Source organism: Somniosus microcephalus, unplaced genomic scaffold, assembly GCF_052327205.1.
Source record: "Somniosus microcephalus isolate GS21.2 unplaced genomic scaffold, FLI_Smic_1.0 unresolved_chr3, whole genome shotgun sequence".
NCBI classification, from domain to species: Eukaryota; Metazoa; Chordata; class Chondrichthyes; order Squaliformes; family Somniosidae; genus Somniosus; species Somniosus microcephalus.
This window is the reverse complement of record NW_028225181.1, coordinates 15,470,410-15,491,461: the sequence shown is the minus strand read 5'-3', so window position 1 is coordinate 15,491,461 and position 21,052 is coordinate 15,470,410. Positions and strand designations below refer to the sequence as shown.

At 58.0% G+C, this 21,052-nt stretch overlaps 1 protein-coding gene across 1 annotated transcript in view; it reads left to right on the top strand.

Moving 5' to 3' along the window:
• The first annotated feature begins 7,838 nt into the window (after positions 1 to 7,838).
• The window catches only part of LOC147091220 (complement C1r-A subcomponent-like), a 76,132-nt gene continuing 62,918 nt past the window's right edge, over positions 7,839 to 21,052 (top strand). The window contains exons 1-2 of the mRNA XM_085976484.1: positions 7,839 to 7,983; positions 20,609 to 20,822. Coding sequence (XP_085832610.1) covers positions 7,961 to 7,983; positions 20,609 to 20,822 — 237 coding nt within the window. The 5' untranslated portion in view covers positions 7,839 to 7,960. The remainder of the gene's footprint in view (positions 7,984 to 20,608; positions 20,823 to 21,052) is intronic.

The following is a 21,052-nucleotide window of genomic DNA, read 5'->3' as shown; positions in this document are numbered from 1 at the left end:
CTCAGTACTGCCCCTCCAATAGTGTGGCGTTCCTTCAGTACTGCCCCTCCGACAATGCAGCACTCCCTCAGTACTGCCCCACCCACAGTGCAGCGCTCCCTCAGTACTGCCCCTCTGACAGTGAAGCGCTCCCTCAGTACTGATCCTCCGACAGTGTGGCGCTCCCTCAGTACTGGCCTCCCGACAGTGCAGCACTCCCATAGTACTGCCCCTCAGACAGTGCAACGCTCCCTCATTGCTGTTCCTCCAACAGTGCAGCGCTCATTCAGTACTGCCCCTCCGACAGTGCGGCGCTCCCTCAGTATTGTCAGTCCGACAGTGCAGCGCTCCCTTAGTACTGCCCCTCCGACACTGCGGCGCTCCCTCAGTACTGCCCCTCCGACAGTGCAGCGCTCCCTCAGTACTGCCCCTCTGACAGTGCGGCGCACCCTCAGTACTGCCCCTCCAACGCTGCGGCGCTCCCTCAGTACTGCCCTCCGACAGTGCAGCACTCCTTCAGTACTGCCCCTCCGACAGTGCATCACTCCCTCAGTACTGTCCCTCCAACAGCGCAGCGCTCCCTGAGTCCTGCCCCTCTGACAGTGCAGCGCTCCCTCAGTATTGTCCCTCCAACAGTGCAGCACTCCCGCAGCACTGCCACTCCGACAGTGCAGCACTCCCTCCGTACTGTCCCTCCGACAGCGCAGCGCTCCCTGAGTACTGCCCCTCTGACAGTGCAGCGTTCCCTCTGTACTGCCCCTCCGACAGTGCAGGGCTCCCTCAGTACTGCCCCTCCGACAGTGCAGCGCTCCCTCAGTACTGCCCCTCCGACAGTGCAGCACTCCCTCAGTACTGTTCCTCCGACAGTGCAGCACTCACTCAGTATTGCCCCTCCGACAGTGCAGCACTCCCTCAGTACTGTTCCTCCGACAGTGCAGCACTCACTCAGTATTGCCCCTCCGACAGTGCAGCACTCCCTCTGTACTGCCCCTCCGACAGTGCAGCGCTCCCTCAGTACTGCCCCTCCGACAGTGCAGCACTCCCTCAGTACTGTTCCTCCGACAGTGCAGCACTCACTCTGTACTGCCCCTCCGACTGTGCAGCACTCCCTCAGTACTGCCCCTCCAACAGTGCAGCACTCCCTCAGTACCGCCTCTCTGACGGTGCGGAGCTCCCTCAGTACTGCCCCTCCGACAGTGCAGCGCTCCCTCGGTACTGCCCCTCCGACAGTGCAGGGCTCCCTCAGTACTGCCCCTCCGACAGTGCAGCGCTCCCTCAGTACGGCCCCTCCGACAGTGCAGCACTCCCTCAGTACTGCCCCTCCGACAGTGCAGCGCTCCCTCAGCACTACCCCTCTGACAGTGCAGCTCGCCTCAGTACTGCCCCTCCAACAGTGCAGCACTCCCTCTGTACCGCCCCTCCGACGGTGCGGCGCTCCCTCAGTACTGCCCCTCCGACAGAGCAGCGCTCCCTCGGTACTGCCCCTCCGACAGAGCAGCGCTCCCTCAGTACTGCCCCTCCGACATTGCAGCGCTCCCTCAGTGCTGCCCCTCCGACAGTGCAGCGCTCCCTCAGTACAGCCCCTCCGACAGTGCAGCGCTCCCTCAGCACTGCCCCTCCGACAGTGCAGCGCTCCCTCAGTACTGCCCCTCCCACAGTGCAGCGCTCCCTCAGTACTGCCCCTCTGACAGTGCAGCTCTCCCTCAGTACTGCCCCTCCAACAGTGCAGCACTCCCTCAGTACTGCCCCTCTGAGAGTGCAGCGTTCCCTCTGTAGTGCCCCTCTGACAGTGCAGCGCTCCCTCATTACGGCCCCTCCGACAGTGCAGCGCTCCCTCGGTGCTGCCCCTCTGACAGTGCAGCGCTCCCTCGGTACTGCCCCTCCGACAGTGCAGGGCTCCCTCAGTACTGCCCCTCCAACAGTGCAGCACTCCCTCAGTACCGCCCCTCCGACGGTGCGGCGCTCCCTCAGTACTGCCCCTCCGACAGTGCAGCGCTCCCTCGGTACTGCCCCTCCGACAGTGCAGCGCTCCCTCAGTACTGCTCCTCCGACATTGCAGCGCTCCCTCAGTGCTGCCCCTCCGACAGTGCAGCGCTCCCTCAGTACGTCCCCTCCGACAGTGCAGCACTCCCTCAGTACTGCCCCTCCGACAGTGCAGCGCTCCCTCAGTACTGCCCCTCCGACAGTGCAGGGCTCCCCCAGTACTGCCCCTCCGACAGTGCAGCGCTCCCTCAGTACTGCCCCTCTGACAGTGCAGCACTCCCTCAGTACTGCCCCTCCGACAGTGCAGCGCTCCCTCAGTACGGCCCCTCCGACAGTGCAGCACTCCCTCGGTGCTGCCCCTCCGACAGTGCAGCGCTCCCTCGGTACTGCCGCTCCGACAGTGCAGGGCTCCCTCAGTACTGCCCCTCCGACAGTGCAGCGCTCCCTCAGTACTGGCCTCCGACAATGCAGCGCTCCCTCTGTACTGCGCCTCCGACGGTGCAGTGCAGCTCCCTCTGTACTGCACCTCTGACAGTGCAGCACTCCCTCAGTACCGCCCCTCCGACGGTGCGGCGCTCCCACAGTACTGCCCCTCCGACAGTGCAGCGCTCCTTCGGTACTGCCCCTCCGACAGTGCAGCGCTCCCTCAATACTGCCCCCTGACAGTGCAGCGCTCCCTCAGTACGGCCCCTCCGACAGTGCAGCACTCCCTCAGTACTGCCCCTCCGACAGTGCAGCGCTCCCTCAGTACTGCCCCTCTGACATTCCAGCGCTCCCTCAGTACTGCCCCTGCAACAGTGCAGCACTCCCTCAGTACTGGCCCTCCGACAGTGCAGCGCTCCCTCAGTACTGCCCCTCCGACAGTGCAGCACTCCCTCAGTACTGTTCCTCCGACAGTGCAGCACTCCCTCAGTACTGCCCCTCCGACAGTGCAGCGCTCCCTCAGTACTGCCCTTCCGACAGTGCAGCGCTCCCTCAGTACTGCCCCTCTGACAGTGCAGCACTCCCTCAGTACTGCCCCTCCAACAGTGCAGCACTCCCTCAGTACCGCCCCTCCGACAGTGCAGCGCTCCCTCAGTACTGCCCCTCTGACAGTGCAGCGCTCCCTCAGTACTGCCCCTCTGACAGTGCAGCGCTCCCTCAGTACGGCCCCTCCGACAGTGCAGCGCTCCCTCGGTGCTGCCCCTCCGACAGTGCAGCGCTCCCTCGGTACTGCCCCTCCAACAGTGCAGGGCTCCCTCTGTACTGCCCCTCCGACAGTGCAGCGCTCCCTCAGTACTGCCCCTCCGACAGTGCAGCACTCCCTCGGTACTGTTCCTCCGACAGTGCAGCACTCCCTCAGTACTGCCCCTCCAACAGTGCAGCGCTCCCTCAGGACTGTTCCTCCGACAGTGCAGCACTCCCTCAGTACTGCCCCTCCGACAGTGCAGCGCTCCCTCTGTACTGCCCCTCCAACAGTGCAGCACTCCCTCAGTACTGCCCCTCTGACAGTGCAGCACTCCCTCAGTACTGCCCCTCCAACAGTGCAGCGCTCCCTCAGGACTGTTCCTCCGACAGTGCAGCACTCCCTCAGTACTGCCCCTCCGACAGTGCAGCGCTCCCTCAGTACTGCCCCTCCGACAGTGCAGCGCTCCCTCAGCACTACCCCTCTGACAGTGCAGCTCGCCTCAGTACTGCCCTTCCAACAGTGCAGCACTCCCTCTGTACCGCCCCTCCGACGGTGCGGCGCTCCCTCAGTACTGCCCCTCCGACAGAGCAGCGCTCCCTTGGTACTGCCCCTCCGACATTGCAGTGCTCCCTCAGTGCTGCCCCTCCGACAGAGCAGCGCTCCCTTGGTACTGCCCCTCCAACATTGCAGTGCTCCCTCAGTGCTGCCCCTCCGACAGTGCAGCGCTCCCTCAGTACAGCCCCTCCGACAGTGCAGCACTCCCTCAGTACTGTGCCTCCGACAGTGCAGGGCTCCCTCAGTACTGCCCCTCTGACAGTGCAGCTCTCCCTCAGTACTGCCCCTCTGACAGTGCAGCACTCCCTCAGTACTGCCCCTCCGACAGTGCAGCGCTCCCCCAGTACTGACCCTCCGACAGTGCAGCGCTCCCTCAGTACTGCCCCTCTGACAGTGCAGCACTCCCTCAGTACTGCCCCTCCGACAGTGCAGCGCTCCCTCAGTACGGCCCCTCCGACAGTGCAGCACTCCCTCGGTGCTGCCCCTCCGACAGTGCAGCGCTCCCTCGGTACTGCCCCTCCGACAGTGCAGGGCTCCCTCAGTACTGCCCCTCCGACAGTGCAGCGCTCCCTCAGTACTGGCCTCCGACAATGCAGCGCTCCCTCTGTACTGCGCCTCCGACGGTGCAGTGCAGCTCCCTCTGTACTGCACCTCTGACAGTGCAGCACTCCCTCAGTACCGCCCCTCCGACGGTGCGGCGCTCCCTCAGTACTGCCCCTCCGACAGTGCAGCGCTCCTTCGTAACTGCCCCTCCGACAGTGCAGCGCTCCCTCAATACTGCCCCCTGACAGTGCAGCGCTCCCTCAGTACGGCCCCTCCGACAGTGCAGCACTCCCTCAGTACTGCCCCTCCGACAGTGCAGCGCTCCCTCAGTACTGCCCCTCTGACATTGCAGCGCTCCCTCAGTACTGCCCCTGCAACAGTGCAGCACTCCCTCAGTACTGCCCCTCCGACAGTGCAGCGCTCCCTCAGTACTGCCCCTCCGACAGTGCAGCACTTCCTCAGTACTGTTCCTCCAACAGTGCAGCACTCCCTCAGTACTGCCCCTCCGACAGTGCAGCGTTCCCTCTGTACTGCCCCTCCGTCAGTACAGCGCAGCTCCCTCTGTACTGCCCCTCTGACAGTGCAGCACTCCCTCAGTACTGCCCCTCCAACAGTGCAGCACTCCCTCAGTACCGCCACTCCGACAGTGCAGCGCTCCCTCAGTACTGCCCCTCTGACAGTGCAGCGCTCCCTCAGTACTGCCCCTCTGACAGTGCAGCGCTCCCTCAGTACGGCCCCTCCGACAGTGCAGCGCTCCCTCGGTGCTGCCCCTCCGACAGTGCAGCGCTCCCTCGGTACTGCCCCTCCAACAGTGCAGGGCTCCCTCTGTACTGCCCCTCCGACAGTGCAGCGCTCCCTCAGTACTGCCCCTCCGACAGTGCAGCACTCCCTCGGTACTGTTCCTCCGACTGTGCAGCACTCCCTCAGTACTGCCCCTCCAACAGTGCAGCGCTCCCTCAGTACTGTTCCTCCGACAGTGCAGCACTCCCTCAGTACTGCCCCTCCGACAGTGCAGCGCTCCCTCTGTACTGCCCCTCCAACAGTGCAGCACTCCCTCAGTACTGCCCCTCTGACAGTGCAGCGCTCCCTCAGTACTGCCCCTCAGACATTGCAGCGCTCCCTCAGTACAGCCCCTCCGACAGTGCAGCACTCCCTCAGTACTGCCCCTCCGACAGTGCAGCGCTCCCTCTGTACTGCCCCTCCAACAGTGCAGCGCTCCCTCAGTACTGCCCCTCCGACAGTGCAGCGCTCCCTCAGTACGGCCTCTCCGACAGTGCAGCACTCCCTCAGTACTGCCCCTCCGACAGTGCAGCGCTCCCTCAGCACTACCCCTCTGACAGTGCAGCTCGCCTCAGTACTGCCCCTCCAACAGTGCAGCACTCCCTCTGTACCGCCCCTCCGACGGTGCGGCGCTCCCTCAGTACTGCCCCTCCGACAGAGCAGCGCTCCCTCGGTACTGCCCCTCCGACAGTGCAGCGCTCCCTCAGTACTGCCCCTCCGACATTGCAGCGCTCCCTCAGTGCTGCCCCTCCGACAGTGCAGCGCTCCCTCAGTACAGCCCCTCCGACAGTGCAGCACTCCCTCAGTACTGCGCCTCCGACAGTGCAGCGCTCCCTCAGTACTGCCCCTCTGACAGTGCAGCTCTCCCTCAGTACTGCCCCTCCAACAGTGCAGCACTCCCTCAGTACTGCCCCTCTGACAGTGCAGCGTTCCCTCAGTACTGCCCCTCTGACAGTGCAGCGCTCCCTCATTACGGCCCCTCCGACATTGCAGTGCTCCCTCGGTGCTGCCCCTCTGACAGTGCAGCGCTCCCTCGGTACTGCCCCTCCGACAGTGCAGGGCTCCCTCAGTACTGCCCCTCCAACAGTGCAGCACTCCCTCAGTACCGCCCCTCCGACGGTGCGGCGCTCCCTCAGTACTGCCCCTCCGACAGTGCAGCACTCCCGCGGTACTGCCCCTCCGACAGTGCAGCGCTCCCTCAGTACTGCCCCTCCGACATTGCAGCGCTCCCTCAGTGCTGCCCCTCCGACAGTGCAGCGCTCCCTCAGTACGTCCCCTCCGACAGTGCTGCACTCCCTCAGTACTGCCCCTCCGACAGTGCAGCGCTCCCTCAGTACTGCCCCTCCGACAGTGCAGCACTCCCTCAGTACTGCCTCTCCGTCAGTGCAGCGCTCCCTCAGTACTGCCCCTCCGACAGTGCAGCGCTCCCTCAGTACTGCCCCTCTGACAGTGCAGCGCTCCCTCAGTATGGCCCCTCCGACATTGCAGCACTCCCTCGGTGCTGCCCCTCCGACAGTGCAGTGCTCCCTCGGTACTGCCCCTCCGACAGTGCAGGGCTCCCTCAGTACTGCCCCTCCGACAGTGCAGCGCTCCCTCAGTACTGCCCCTCCGACAATGCAGCGCTCCCTCTGTACTGCACCTCTGACAGTGCAGCACTCCCTCAGTACCGCCCCTCCGACGGTGCGGCGCTCCCTCAGTACTGCCCCTCCGACAGTGTAGCGCTCCTTCGGTACTGCCCCTCCGACAGTGCAGCGCTCCCTCAATACTGCCCCCTGACAGTGCAGCGCTCCCTCAGTACGGCCCCTCCGACAGTGCAGCACTCCCTCAGTACTGCCCCTCCGACAGTGCAGCGCTCCCTCAGTACTGCCCCTCTGACATTGCAGCGCTCCCTCAGTACTGCCCCTGCAACAGTGCAGCACTCCCTCAGTACTGCCCCTCCGACAGTGCAGCGCTCCCTCAGTACTGCCCCTCCGACAGTGCAGCACTCCCTCAGTACTGTTCCTCCGACAGTGCAGCACTCCCTCAGTACTGCCCCTCCGACAGTGCAGCGTTCCCTCTGTACTGCCCCTCCGTCAGTACAGCGCAGCTCCCTCTGTACTGCCCCTCTGACAGTGCAGCACTCCCTCAGTACTGCCCCTCCAACAGTGCAGCACTCCCTCAGTACCGCCCCTCCGACGGTGCAGCGCTCCCTCAGTACTGCCCCTCTGACAGTGCAGCGCTCCCTCAGTACTGCCCCTCTGACAGTGCAGCGCTCCCTCAGTACGGCCCCTCCGACAGTGCAGTGCTCCCTCAGTACTGCCCCTCTGACATTGCAGCGCTCCCTCAGTACTGCCCCTCGGACAGTGCAGCACTCCCTCAGTACGGCCCCTCTGACAGTGCAGTGCTCCCTCAGTACTGCCCCTCTGACATTGCAGCGCTCCCTCAGTACTGCCCCTCCGACAGTGCAGCACTCCCTCAGTACTGCCCCTCCGACAGTGCAGCGCTCCCTCTGTACTGCCCCTCCAACAGTGCAGCACTCCCTCAGTACTGCCCCTCTGACAGTGCAGCGCTCCCTCAGTACTGCCCCCTGACATTGCAGCGCTCCCTCAGTACTGCCCCTCCGACAGTACTGGGCAACCAGCGAGTGTCGGTCTGCGGTTGCAGTGCTCGAGTCTCTGGAGTTGGGGTCTCGAACCTGCGACCTTCAGACTCGGAGGCAAGCAAGAGTGTGACGCCAACTGAGCCACTGTGGACAAGGTCCAGATAGCGATTCTGCTCCCGGTCAAATGACGAGCCATTGATTGTTTTCACTCACTCTCTATTTGCGCTCCTTATCTAGGAAGCAGAGTTCGATAAAGTGATGACACGAAGGTCATTGCGCCTGACTCCGGTCCTCCGATTGGACTTACCCTTTTCGTTCCTGTCGTTAGAGAAAAACATTTTTCGCTTTTGAAAAGTCTTCAACTAGCTAAGATGTCGCGCGGAGATGGACTCAGGTGAGCGAGCGAAGTTTGAGGTGTGATCGGGTCGGGACGTTTAGAAAGATAAAGGGATGCGATAGGGTAGATACGGAGAAACCTATTTTCTCTGGTCGAGCGGCGGCGGGGGATCCCAGAACTAGAGGGCCCACCAACCTAAGATTTGAGCTGGGCCCTATTCCCGAACGAAATCAGGAAGGACGCCTTCATGCGAAGGGTCGTGTGAAGAAGGAAGCACAGAAGGAGGCCACTCGGCTCATCGCAGCCTGTGCCGGGTCTTCGATAGAGCTCTCCAATTAATCCCACTCCCCTGCTCTTTCCCCGTAGCCCTGCAAATTTTTCCCCTTCCATTATTTCTCCAATTCCCGTCTGAAAGTTACTATTGGATCTGCTTCCACCGCCCTTTCAGGCAGCGCGTTGCAGATCACAACAACTCGCCGCGTAGAAACAATTCTCCTCATCTCCACCCACCCAATTATCTTAAATCTGATCGCAAAACTCTGCGGGTGCTGGAAATCTGAAATAACAACAGAAAAAGCTGGAAACGCTCAGCAGGCCAGGGCGGCATCCGTGGAGAGAGAAACAGAGTTAACGTTTCAGGTCGAAACCCTTCGTCAGAACTGAGAAAAAAAATGCAGGAAATGAAACGGATGAAAAAGCAAGCTCGGAATTGGGGGAGGGGATGAAAGAACAAAAGGGAAGGTCTGTGAGAAGTGAAGGGACTTTGGGGGAAAAATTCAGTTGGCTGCGCCACTCGTTAGCGCCTTAAGAGCGCGCTAAGTGGTTCGCAAGCCACTGGGCACGCCTCCCGCTAAATTTCACGGGACGCTAGTGGTGGCGCGAGCCGTTAGCGCTGCGCCGCTACCGATGATGTCATCGGTCTGCGCAGCACCCCGCTGACGCCCCGGCCGTGTTATTTGGTAGCGCCCCCTGCTTTACCGCCGGACGCTATGTGCGACCGGTTCAGGGGGGCCTACCTGCGGCGGGGGAGGTGCAAATTAAAGGAGAGGTGCGGGGCGGCCATTTTTGTTGCTGGCCGCCTGCCAGCACCAGTCTGCGCTCCTGTCCTCGGCCTCCTGAACCTCCCCCCCACCCCCGGGGAGTGCCGGCTGCGTTCCAAGAGCCCGGCACTTCTCCTCGGTGCCGTGGTCTTTTGCCGGCACTCGCGATCCTCGGGGGCCCAGCTGGGCCCCAGATCGCGCTGCACAAGGCCCCTCCCCTTTCAGAAGGGGAGGAAGGCCTGCAGTACCGCAGCGCGGCGCACCGCAGCGGTGTGGCGCTGCGGCGCGTTGCGCCACGATATTCAGTCGCAGCGCCCCACGAGGGATGCGGGGCGCCTCCAGTAGCGCCGCGATACTCTTTGGGGCGCAACAACTCAATTTCCGGCGCCATTAAGAGATATTCAAGGCGAGACGAGATGGTAATAGGACAGGTAAAGAAACAAAAGATGGCACTAGATGAAGTGTGAAATGCGCTGGCAGAGTGACAGACAGCTGCCATGTCGGAGAGAGAGAGAGAAAAAACCAAAAGTGTGGATAAAAAATATATGAAAATATGATGGGGGCCGAGGTCATGATCTGAAATTGTTGAACTCGATATTGAGTCCGGAAGGCTGTAAAGTGCCTAATCGGAAGATGAGGTGCTGTTCCTCGAGCTTAAATCTGTGCCCGTTGGCTATCGACCATAGTGCCACTGGAACAGTTTCTCCTTATTGACTCCAGCAAAATCCTTCATGATTTTCAATGCCTCTGTTAAAGCTTCCCTATTAGAGCTTCACTCTGCTCTGAGGAGACCTGGAACTCTTCCCCCGCTCTCACCCCCACAAAGGCTGTGAATGTTGGGGGTCAGTTGAAGCTTTCAGGACTGAGATTGATTGATTTCTTTTTGCTTAAGGTATCCAATGGTGTGGAGCAAAGCTGGGTAACAGGCTTGAGGGGGCGGAATGGGCCGACTCTTGTTCCTGTGTAACAAGCTCGAGGGGCTGAATGGGCCTCCTCCTGTTCCTGGGTAACAGGCTCGAGGGGTTGAATGGGACTCCTCCTGTTCCTGGGTAACAGGCTCGAGGGGCTGAATGGGCCTCCTCCTGTTCCTGGGTAACAGGCTCGAGGGGCTGAATGGGCCTCCTCCTGTTCCTGTGTAACAGGCTCGAGGGACTGAATGGGCCTCCTCCTGTTCCTGTGTAAAAGGCTCGAGGGGCTGAATGGGCCTCCTCCTGTTCCTGTGTACCAGGCTCGAGGGGTTGAATGGACCTCCTCCTGTTCCTGTGTAACAGGCTCGAGGGGCTGAATGGGCCTCCTCCTGTTCCTGTGTAACAGGCTCGAGGGGCTGAATGGACCTCCTCCTGTTCCTGTGTAACAGGCTCGAGGGGGTGAATGGGCCTCCTCCTGTTCCTATGTAACAGGCACAAGGGGCTGAATGGGCCTCCTCCTGTTCCTGGTTAACAGGGTCGAGGGGCTGAATGGGCCTCCTCCTGTTCCTGGGTACCAGGCTCGATGGGCTGAATGGGCCTCCTCCTGTTCCTATGTAACAGGCACAAGGGGCTGAATGGGCCTCCTCCTGTTCCTGGGTAACAGGCTCGAGGGGCTGAATGGACCTCCTCCTGTTCTTGTGTAACAGGCTCGAGGGACTGAATGGGCCTCCTCCTGTTCCTGTGTAAAAGGCTCGAGGGGCTGAATGGGCCTCCTCCTGTTCCTGTGTACCAGGCTCGAGGGGTTGAATGGACCTCCTTCTGTTCCTGTGTAACAGGCTCGAGGGGCTGAATGGGCCTCCTCCTGTTCCTGTGTAACAGGCTCGAGGGGCTGAATGGACCTCCTCCTGTTCCTGTGTAACAGGCTCGAGGGGGTGAATGGGCCTCCTCCTGTTCCTATGTAACAGGCACAAGGGGCTGAATGGGCCTCCTCCTGTTCCTGGTTAACAGGGTCGAGGGGCTGAATGGGCCTCCTCCTGTTCCTGGGTACCAGGCTCGATGGGCTGAATGGGCCTCCTCCTGTTCCTATGTAACAGGCACAAGGGGCTGAATGGGCCTCCTCCTGTTCCTGGGTAACAGGCTCGAGGGGCTGAATGGACCTCCTCCTGTTCTTGTGTAACAGGCTCGAGGGGATGAATGGGCCTCCTCCTGTTCCTGTGTAAAAGGCTCGAGGGGCTGAATGGGCCTCCTCCTGTTCCTGTGTACCAGGCTCGAGGGGTTGAATGGACCTCCTCCTGTTCCTGTGTAACAGGCTCGAGGGGCTGAATGGGCCTCCTCCTGTTCCTGTGTAACAGGCTCGAGGGGCTGAATGGACCTCCTCCTGTTCCTGTGTAACAGGCTCGAGGGGGTGAATGGGCCTCCTCCTGTTCCTATGTAACAGGCACAAGGGGCTGAATGGGCCTCCTCCTGTTCCTGGTTAACAGCGTCGAGGGGCTGAATGGGCCCCCTCCTGTTCCTGGGTACCAGGCTCGATGGGCTGAATGGGCCTCCTCCTGTTCCTGGGTAACAGGCTCGAGGGGCTGAATGGGCCTCCTCCTGTTCCTGGGTAACAGGCTCGAGGGGCTGAATGGGCCTCCTCCTGTTCCTGTGTAACAGGCTCGAGGGACTGAATGGGCCTCCTCCTGTTCCTGTGTAAAAGGCTCGAGGGGCTGAATGGGCCTCCTCCTGTTCCTGTGTACCAGGCTCGAGGGGTTGAATGGACCTCCTCCTGTTCCTGTGTAACAGGCTCGAGGGGCTGAATGGGCCTCCTCCTGTTCCTGTGTAACAGGCTCGAGGGGCTGAATGGACCTCCTCCTGTTCCTGTGTAACAGGCTCGAGGGGGTGAATGGGCCTCCTCCTGTTCCTATGTAACAGGCACAAGGGGCTGAATGGGCCTCCTCCTGTTCCTGGTTAACAGGGTCGAGGGGCTGAATGGGTCTCCTCCTGTTCCTGGGTACCAGGCTCGATGGGCTGAATGGGCCTCCTCCTGTTCCTATGTAACAGGCACAAGGGGCTGAATGGGCCTCCTCCTGTTCCTGGGTAACAGGCTCGAGGGGCTGAATGGGCCTCCTCCTGTTCTTGTGTAACAGGCTCGAGGGGATGAATGGGCCTCCTCCTGTTCCTGTGTAAAAGGCTCGAGGGGCTGAATGGGCCTCCTCCTGTTCCTGTGTACCAGGCTCGAGGGGTTGAATGGACCTCCTCCTGTTCCTGTGTAACAGGCTCGAGGGGCTGAATGGGCCTCCTCCTGTTCCTGTGTAACAGGCTCGAGGGGCTGAATGGACCTCCTCCTGTTCCTGTGTAACAGGCTCGAGGGGGTGAATGGGCCTCCTCCTGTTCCTATGTAACAGGCACAAGGGGCTGAATGGGCCTCCTCCTGTTCCTGGTTAACAGGGTCGAGGGGCTGAATGGGCCTCCTCCTGTTCCTGGGTACCAGGCTCGATGGGCTGAATGGGCCTCCTCCTGTTCCTATGTAACAGGCACAAGGGGCTGAATGGGCCTCCTCCTGTTCCTGGGTAACAGGCTCGAGGGCTGTATGGGCCACCTCCTCTTCCTGTGTAATAGGCTCAAGTGGACTGAATGGGCCTCCTCCTCTTCCTATGGTAACATGCTCGAGGGGCTGAATGGGCCTCCTCCTGTTCCTGGGTAACAGGCTCGAGGGGCTGAATGGGCCTCCTCCTGTTCCTGTGTAACAGGCTCGAGGGGCTGAATGGGCCTCCTCCTGTTCCTGTGTAACAGGCTCGAGGGGCTGAATGGGCCTCCTCCTGTTCCTGTGTAACCGGCTCGAGGGGCTGAATGGGCCTCCTCCTGTTCCTGGGTAACAGGCTCGGGGGCTGAATGGGCCTCCTCCTGTTCCTGTGTAACAGGCTCGAGGGGCTGAATGGGCCTCTTCCTGTTCCTATGTAACAGGCTCAAGGGGTTGATTGGGCCTCCTCCTGTTCCTGGGTAACAGGCTCGAGGTGCTGAATGGGCCTCCTCCTGTTCCTGTGTAACAGGCTCGAGGGTCTGAATGGGCCTACTCCTCTTCCTGTGTAACAGGCTCGAGGGGGCTGAATGGGCCTCCTCCTGTTCCTGTGTAACAGGCTCGAGGGGCTGAATGGGCCCCCTCCTCTTCCTGTGTAACAGGCTCGAGGTGCTGAATGGGCCCCCTCCTCTTCCTGTGTAACAGGCTCGAGGGGCTGAATGGGCCTCCTCCTGTTCCTGTGTAACAGGCTCGAGGGGACTGAATGGGCCTCCTCCTCTTCCTATGATAACATGCTCGAGGGGCTGAATGGGCCTCCCGTGTTCCTGGGTAACAGGCTCGAGGGGCTGAATGGGCCTACTCCTTTTCCTGTGGTAACTTGCTCGAGTGGTGGAATGGGCCTGCTCCTGTTCCTGGGCAATAGGCTCGAGGAGACTGAATGGGCCTACTCCTGTTCCTGTGTAACAGGCTCGAGGGGCTGAATGGGCCTCCTCCTGTTCCTGATTAACAGGCTTGAGGAGGCTGAATGGGCCGCCTCCTGTTCCTGTGTAACAGGCTCAAGGGGCTGAATGGGCCTCCTCCTGTTCCTGTGTAACAGGCTCGAGGAGACTGAATGGGCACACTCCTGTTCCTGGGTAACAGGCTCGAGGGTTCGAATGGGCCTACTCCTGTTCCTGTGTAACAGGCTCGAGGGGTTGAATGGGCCTACTCCTGTTCCTGGGTAACAGGCTCGAGGGGCTGAATGGCCTCCTCCTGTTCCTGATTAACAGGCTCAAGGTGCTCAATGGGCCTTCTCCTGTTCCTGTGTAACAGGCTCGAGGGGCTGAATGGGCCTCCTCCAGTTCCTGTGTAACAGGCTCGAGGGGCTGAATGGACCTCCTCCTGTTCCTGGACAACAAGCTCGAGGGACTGAATGGGCCTCCTCCTGTTCCTGGACAACAAGCTCGAGGGTGCTGAATGGGACTCCTCCTGTTCCTGTGTAACAGGCTCGAGGGGCTGAATGGCCTCCTGTTCCTGTGTAACAGGCTCGAGGGGCTGAATGGGCCTCCTCCTGTTCCTGTGTACCAGGCTCGAGGGTGCTGAATGGGACTCCTCCTGTTCCTGTGTAACAGGCTGGAGGGGCGGAATGGGCCTCCTCCTGTTCCTGTGTAACAGGCTCGAGGGGCTGAATGGGCCTCCTCCTGTTCCTGTGTAACAGTCTCGAGGGACTGAATGGGCCTCCTCCTGTTCCTGTGTAACAGGCTCGAGGGGCTGAATGGGCCTCCACCTGTTCCTGTGTAACAGGCTCGAGTGGCTGAATGGGCCTCCTCCTGTTCCTATGGTAACAGGTTCGAGGGGGCTGAATGGGCCTCCTCCTGTTCCTGTGTAACAGGCTCGAGGGGCAGAATGGGCCGAATCCTGTTCCTGTGTAAGAGGCTCGAGAGGCTGATAGGCCTCCTCCTGTTCCTAATAACAGGCTCGAGGGGCTGAATGGACCTCCTCCTGTTCCTGTGTAACAGGCTTAAGGGGCTGAATGGGCCTCTACCTGTTCCTAGGTAACAGGCTGGAGGGGCGGAATGGGCCTCCTCCTGTTCCTGTGTAACAGGCTCGAGGGGCTGAATGGGCCTCCTCCTGTTCCTGTGTAACAGGCTCGAGGGACTGAATGGGCCTCCTCCTGTTCCTGTGTAACAGGCTCGAGGGGCTGAATGGGCCTCCTCCTGTTCCTGTGTAACAGGCTCGAGGGGCTGAACGGGCCTCCTCCTTTTCCTGTGTACCAAGCTCGAGGGTGCTGAATGGGACTCCTCCTGTTCCTGTGTAACAGGCTCGAGGGGCTGAATGGGCCTCCTCCTGTTCCTGTGTAACAGGCTCGAGGGGCTGAATGGGCCTCCTCCTGTTCCTGTGTAACAGACTCGAGGGACTGAATGGGCCTCCTCCTGTTCCTGTGTAACAGGCTCGAGGGGCTGAATGGGCCTCCTCCTGTTCCTGTGTAACAGGCTCGAGGGGCTGAATGGGCCTCCTCCTGTTCCTGTGTAACAGGCTCGAGGGGCTGAATGGGCCTCCTCCTGTTCCTGTGTAACAGGCTCGAGGGGCTGAATGGGCCTCCTCCTGTTCCTGTGTAACAGGCTCGAGGGGCTGAATGGGCCTCCTCCTGTTCCTGTGTACCAGGCTCGAGGGGCTGAATGGGTCTCCTCCTGTTCCCGTGATACACCTTAATTTGCCTTCATCAGAGACACATGTCACAGATAAGACATCATGATATATCTATTCTTGACTAGTATATTTACGTAAACGATCTTAATTGTTAGAAAATATTTTCCTCAAATAGACCCCATATTATAAAAAGGATATCGTGGGATTGGAGAAGTTGCTAGAACAGTTTACTGGAATCATAACAGAACTGAGAGGTTCTACCTATCGGGAAAAGGATGAACAGGCTGGGCCTCTTTTCTCTAGAAATGAGGAGGCTGAAGGGGTGACCGGATTGAGGTTATAAAAGGGTTTGATAGGGTAGACGTGGAGAAGATGTTTCCACTTGTGGGGGAAGACCAGAACTAGGGGACATCAATATAAGATGGTCACTGAAAAATCCAACAGGGAATTCAGGAGAAAGTTCTTCACCCAGAGCGTGGTGAGAATGTGGAACTCGCAACCACAGAGGAAGTGGTTGCGGTGAACGACATTGATGCCTTTAAGGGGAAGCGAGATAAGCACATGAGGGAGAACAGAATAGAAGGATACATCGACAGGGTGAGATGAAATAGGAGTGGGAGGAGGCTCATGTGCAGCATAAACGCCGGCACGGGCCAGTTGGGCTGAATGGCCTGTTTCTGTGCTGTACAGACTATGGGGTCGATTTTCTGTGTGCCGTGAGGCGGGCTTTTAGGCGTGCGGCGGGGGCTAAAATCCCGAATTCGGGGGGTCCCGACACCATCCCGCCCAAAACCCGCCTCCATGCCAGTTTCAAAGGAGGCGGGTACCCGCCCCGCAGTGGGACCCGCCGACCCGAGGCGGGAAGGGATTAGTGCCAATTAACTGCCTGTTAACAAGTAGTTAACAGGCAGTTTTTAGCCTAATCCCTATTTTGAAGGGGTGTCGTGTGGGATTTCCGACGGCTCCAAACCACGGCAGGTCGGAGGAATCGGGCCGTCGGGTTGAAGGACTTGGAGGGGTCGAGATGTCGGTGTTCAGGTGAGCGATGGGTGCATGAGTGCAAAGGTAAGTGTGTTTGGTGTGTCTAAAGTGTGTAAAGAAGTTTAAATTACCTGCACTTACCTTTACAGCCTTCCTTCCTCTCGGCTTCGGGAGTCCATCATTCAGCCGGCACAGAAAGCAGAATGGCCGCGAGCTGTCAAAAGTGACAGCCTGCAGCTTTCAGCGCCGGCGAGATTTCTAACTGAGTCTGTGTAGAAGGACTCAGGTTAGAACTCAGACTGTCAGTGTTTGACAGCTTCAAGCAGCTGTGAAACGCTGATGTTTCATCTGTCAAAAACTCTTGACAGATGAAATTTCAGTCTGTGACGTCACCTGTTGCCGGGTGGCCCTTAATTGGCCTGCTGAGCCCGCTGGGCGGGCTCAACAAGGTCAATCAAGGGAAAAATCGCGTGGATTGGCCGCATCTCGATGGAGGCGGGGCTGCAACCCCGAAAGTTGTAGGCCTGCCTCCTTCTCGACAGCTTAAGGAAAATCCAGCCCTATGTAATACTCCTGGACCTACCTGTTCTTGAACCCTTTGAGGACAAGTTTTATTCACCGTTTATCTTAGCGTCATAGGGCTGGATTTTGATACTGGAGGCATGTAGGAGGCGGGACTACAACTTTCGGGTAAAGGTAAGTAAAGGTTAGTAGAACATCTTTAAACACTTTACACACACCAAGCACACTTACCTCTGCACTCAGGCACCCATCACTCAGCGGAACACCGGACATCTCGACCCCTCCAAGCCCTTCAGTCCGACGGTCCGCCTCGCTAACTCGGCGTGGTTTGGCGCCGTCGGGAATCCCACACTTCAAGAATGAAAATAGGGATTAGGCTAAAAACTGCCTGTTAACTACCTGTTAACAGGCAGTTAATTGGCACTGATCCCCTTCCCACCTCGAGGAGGCGGCTCCCAGCACAGGTCAGGTATCCGCCTCCTGTGAAACTGGCATGGAGGAGGGTTGGGGGCGGGATGGGTTCATGCCCCGATTTCAAGATTTTAACCCCCCCACGCCTCTGGTCCCGCCTCCACGGCCCAATGAATATCCTGCCCATAGAGTCATAGAGTTATACAGCACAGAAAGAGGCCCTTCGGCCCATCGATAGAGTTATACAGCACAGAAAGAGGCCCTTCGGCCCATCGTGTCCGCGCCGGCCATCAAGCCCTGTCTATTCTAATCCCATTTTCCAGCACTTGGTCCGTAGCCTTGTATGCTATGGCATTTCAAGTGCTCATCTAAATGCTTCTTGAATGTTGTGAGGGTTCCTGCCTCTACCACCCTTTCAGGCAGTGAGTTCCAGATTCCAACCACCCTCTGGGTGAAAAAGTTTTTCCTCAAATCCCCGCTAAACCTCCTGCCCCTTACCTTGAATCTATGCCTCCTTGTTATTGACCCCTCTACTGAGGGGAAAAGTTCCTTTCTATCTACCCTATCTATGCCCCTCATAATTTTGTACACCTCAATCAGGTCCCCCCTCAGCCTTCTCTGCTCCAAGGAAAACAACCCCAGCCTGTCCAGTCTCTCTTCATAGCTGAAGCGCTCCAGCCCAGGTAACATCCTGGTGAATCTCCTCTGCACCCTCTCCAATGCAATCACATCCCTCCTATAGTGTGGCGACCAGAACTGCACACAGTATTCCAGCTGTGGCTTAACTAGCGTATTAATGATCTGGACGAGGGAACTAGATGTAATATCTCCAAGTTTGCAGATGACACAAAGCTGGGTGGGCGTGTGTGCTGTGAGGAGGATGCCGAGAAACTCCAGGATGATTTGGACAGGTTGGGTGATTGGGCAGAAGCATGGCAGATGCAATATAACGTGGATAAATGCGAGGTTATCCACTTTGGTGTCAAAAACAAGAAGGCAGATTATTATCTGAATGGCAATAGATTGGGAGAAGGGGAAGTGCAACGAGACCTGGGTGTCCTTGTGCACCAGTCGCTGAAGGTAAACATGCAGGTGCAGCAGGTGGTTAAGGCGGCAAATGGTATGTTGCCCTTCGTAGCGAGGGGGTTTGAGTACAGGAACAAGGATGTCTTGCTGCAGTTGTACAGGGCCTTGGTGAGACCACACCTTGAGTATTGTGTGCAGTTTTGGTCGCCTTATCTGAGGAAGGATGTTCTTGCCATGGAAGGAGTTCAGCGAAGATTCACCAGGCTGATACCTGGGATGGCAGGAATGACGTATGAGGAGAGATTGGGTCGATTGGGCTTGTACTCGCTGGAGTTTAGAAGAATGAGAGGGGATCTCATTGAAACTTATAAAATTCTAACAGGACTGGACAGGCTAGATGCAGGAAGGATGTTCCCGATGGCGGGGAGTCCAGAACCAGGGGTCACAGTCTAAGGATAAGGGGTAAGCCATTTAGGGCAGAGATGAGGAGGAATTTCTTCACCCAGAGAGTGGTGAACCTGTGGAATTCTCTGCCACAGAAGGCAGTGGAGGCCAATTCATTAAATATATTCAAGAAGGAGTTGGATATATTTCTTAAGGCTAAAGGGATCAAGAGATATGGGGAGAAAGCAGGGACCGGGTACTGAATTTGGATGATCAGCCATGATCTCATTGAATGGCGGAGCAGGCTCGAGAGGCCGAATGGCCTACTCCTGCTCCTATCTTTATTGTTTCTATGTTTGTACAGCGCCATCATAACCTCCCTGCTCTTATATTCTATGCCTCGGACAATGAAGGCAAGTATCCCATATGCCTTTTAACCACGTTAACTACCTGTCCTGCTGCCTTCAGGGATCTATGTACATGCACACCAAGGTCCCTCTTCCTAAACCTTCCCTACTATACTGTATTTAATTATTCCCTCTGCCTACGATTATTACACTAGACAATAAAGTTATACTTTAGTCACTCATAGTCAATGTCGTCCCAGTCACTTTTTCCTTGTACAAGCATTTCTTGTAGATTGGCACTTGATAAAATACCGTGGCTATTTTAGCGCCGCTCGCGAAATTGACCAGACATTTTGCGGCGGCGCAAAACACACTACCGCCACGATCTTATGCGTCCGCAGATCGTGACGTCAGTCGAGCGTGCAACGGCCCGGTAGCGCCCCAGACCGGATATTGAGTCACGCCCCTGCCCCCTACCTTAGCGCCTGCCGCTAGGAACGACAGGTAGAGGGGAACATTTTCAAGTCAGGAAGGGTCTGGGGGAGCGCTATTTAAAGGCGGGCCCTTCCTGCCTTTCTTTGTCGGCAGAATGTTTGGTTTTAATGCTGTCCTGAGGAGTTTTTGGCCCTCAGCAACACTTTTGAGGTACGCAAGCGCCGAGCTCTTTCCTGGGCCTATCCATTAGTGGTTCCAACACAATTGCTTTCGAGGTCTCTCAGGCCGAGATTCAAGGCTGCATTGAGCAGGGAGTGGCTGGCCAGCAAGATGGCCCCTCCCCTTTAAGAACTGTCCGGCACCAGTCTGTCTGGCTTCCATGGTCACATGGTGGAAGCTATGATGAACCTGTATAAAACACTAGTTTGGCCTCAGCTGGAGTATTGTGTCCAATTCTGGGCACCGCACTTTAGGAAGGATGTAAAGGCTTTGGAGAGGGTGCAGAGGAGATTTACTAGAATGGTTCCAGGGGTGAGGGACTTCAGTGATGTGGAGAGACTGGAGAAGCTGGGATTGTTTTCCTTAGAGCAGAGAAGGTTAAGGGGAGATTGACCAGAATGGTACCAGGGATGAGGGGCTTCAGTTACGTGGAGAGACTGGAGAAGCTGGGGTTGTTCTCCTTAGAGCAGAGAAGGTTAAGGGGAGATTGACCAGAATGGTACCAGGGATGAGGGACTTGAGTTCTGTGGAGAGACTGGAGAAGCTGGGATTGTTCTCCTCAGAGCAGAGAAGGTTAAGGGGAGATTGACCAGAATGGTACCAGGGATGAGGGACTTCAGTGATGTGGAGAGACTGGAGAAGCTGGGATTGTTCTCCTTAGAGCAGAGAAGGGTTAAGGGGAGATTGATCAGAATGGTACCAGGGATGAGGGACTTCAGTTACGTGGAGAGACTGGAGAAGCTGGGATTGTTCTCCTTAGAGCAGAGAAGGTTAAGGGGAGATTGACCAGAATGGTACCAGGGGATGAGGGACTTCAGTGATGTGGAGAGACTGGAGAAGCTGGGATTGTTCTCCTTAGAGCAGAGAAGGTTAAGGGGAGATTGATCAGAATGGTACCTAGGGATGAGGACTTCAGTTACGTGGAGAGACTGGAGAAGCTGGGATTGTTCTCCTTAGAGCAGAGAAGGTTAAGGGGAGATTGACCAGAATGGTACCAGGGGATGAGGGACTTCAGTGATGTGGAGAGACTGGAGAAGCTGGGATTGTTCTCCTTAGAGCAGAGAAGGTTAAGGGGAGATTTACAAGAACGGTTCCAGGGATGAGGGACTTCAGTTATGTGGTTAGAGCAGGAGGTGGGAGGAGTGTCGATTGGGACGAATTGGACAGTGCTTTCAAAGAGCTGGCAGTGGCACGATGGGCCGAATGGCCGCCTTCCGTGCTGCATAAGTGTACCAGCCTTCTCTCTGAGAGCTGCAGCTGATTCCAGATTCTTCCCCGTTCTAGGTGGGCGCTGTTGGTCTCTGTGATTGCCTTGGTTACCAGCGGGACGACCAGCCCTATGTTTGGAGAGATTTCCTCGCCGGGATATCCAGCTCCATATCCCAACGACATCCAGGCCAACTGGTCCATCAAAGTGCCCCAGGGTTACCGGGTCAAACTGCAGTTCAGCTTTTTCCAGGTCGAGCCGTCGCAAGGATGTGTCTTCGATCACCTCAAGGTGAGTCCAACGCGCGAGAGAGGTGTGTGAGTGTGGTTGGGTGCGTGTGTGAACGTAAGTGTGGGTGTGTGTACGAATCAGTGTGTGTGTCTGTGTGTATGTGGGTGTGAATGTGCGCGTGTATCTGTGTAAGTTTGTGAATCGGTGTCAGCCACTGTCTCAGCTGGTAGCCACTGAGTGAGAAAGCTGTGGGTTCAAGTCCCACTCCAGACACTCGAGCACAAAATTCT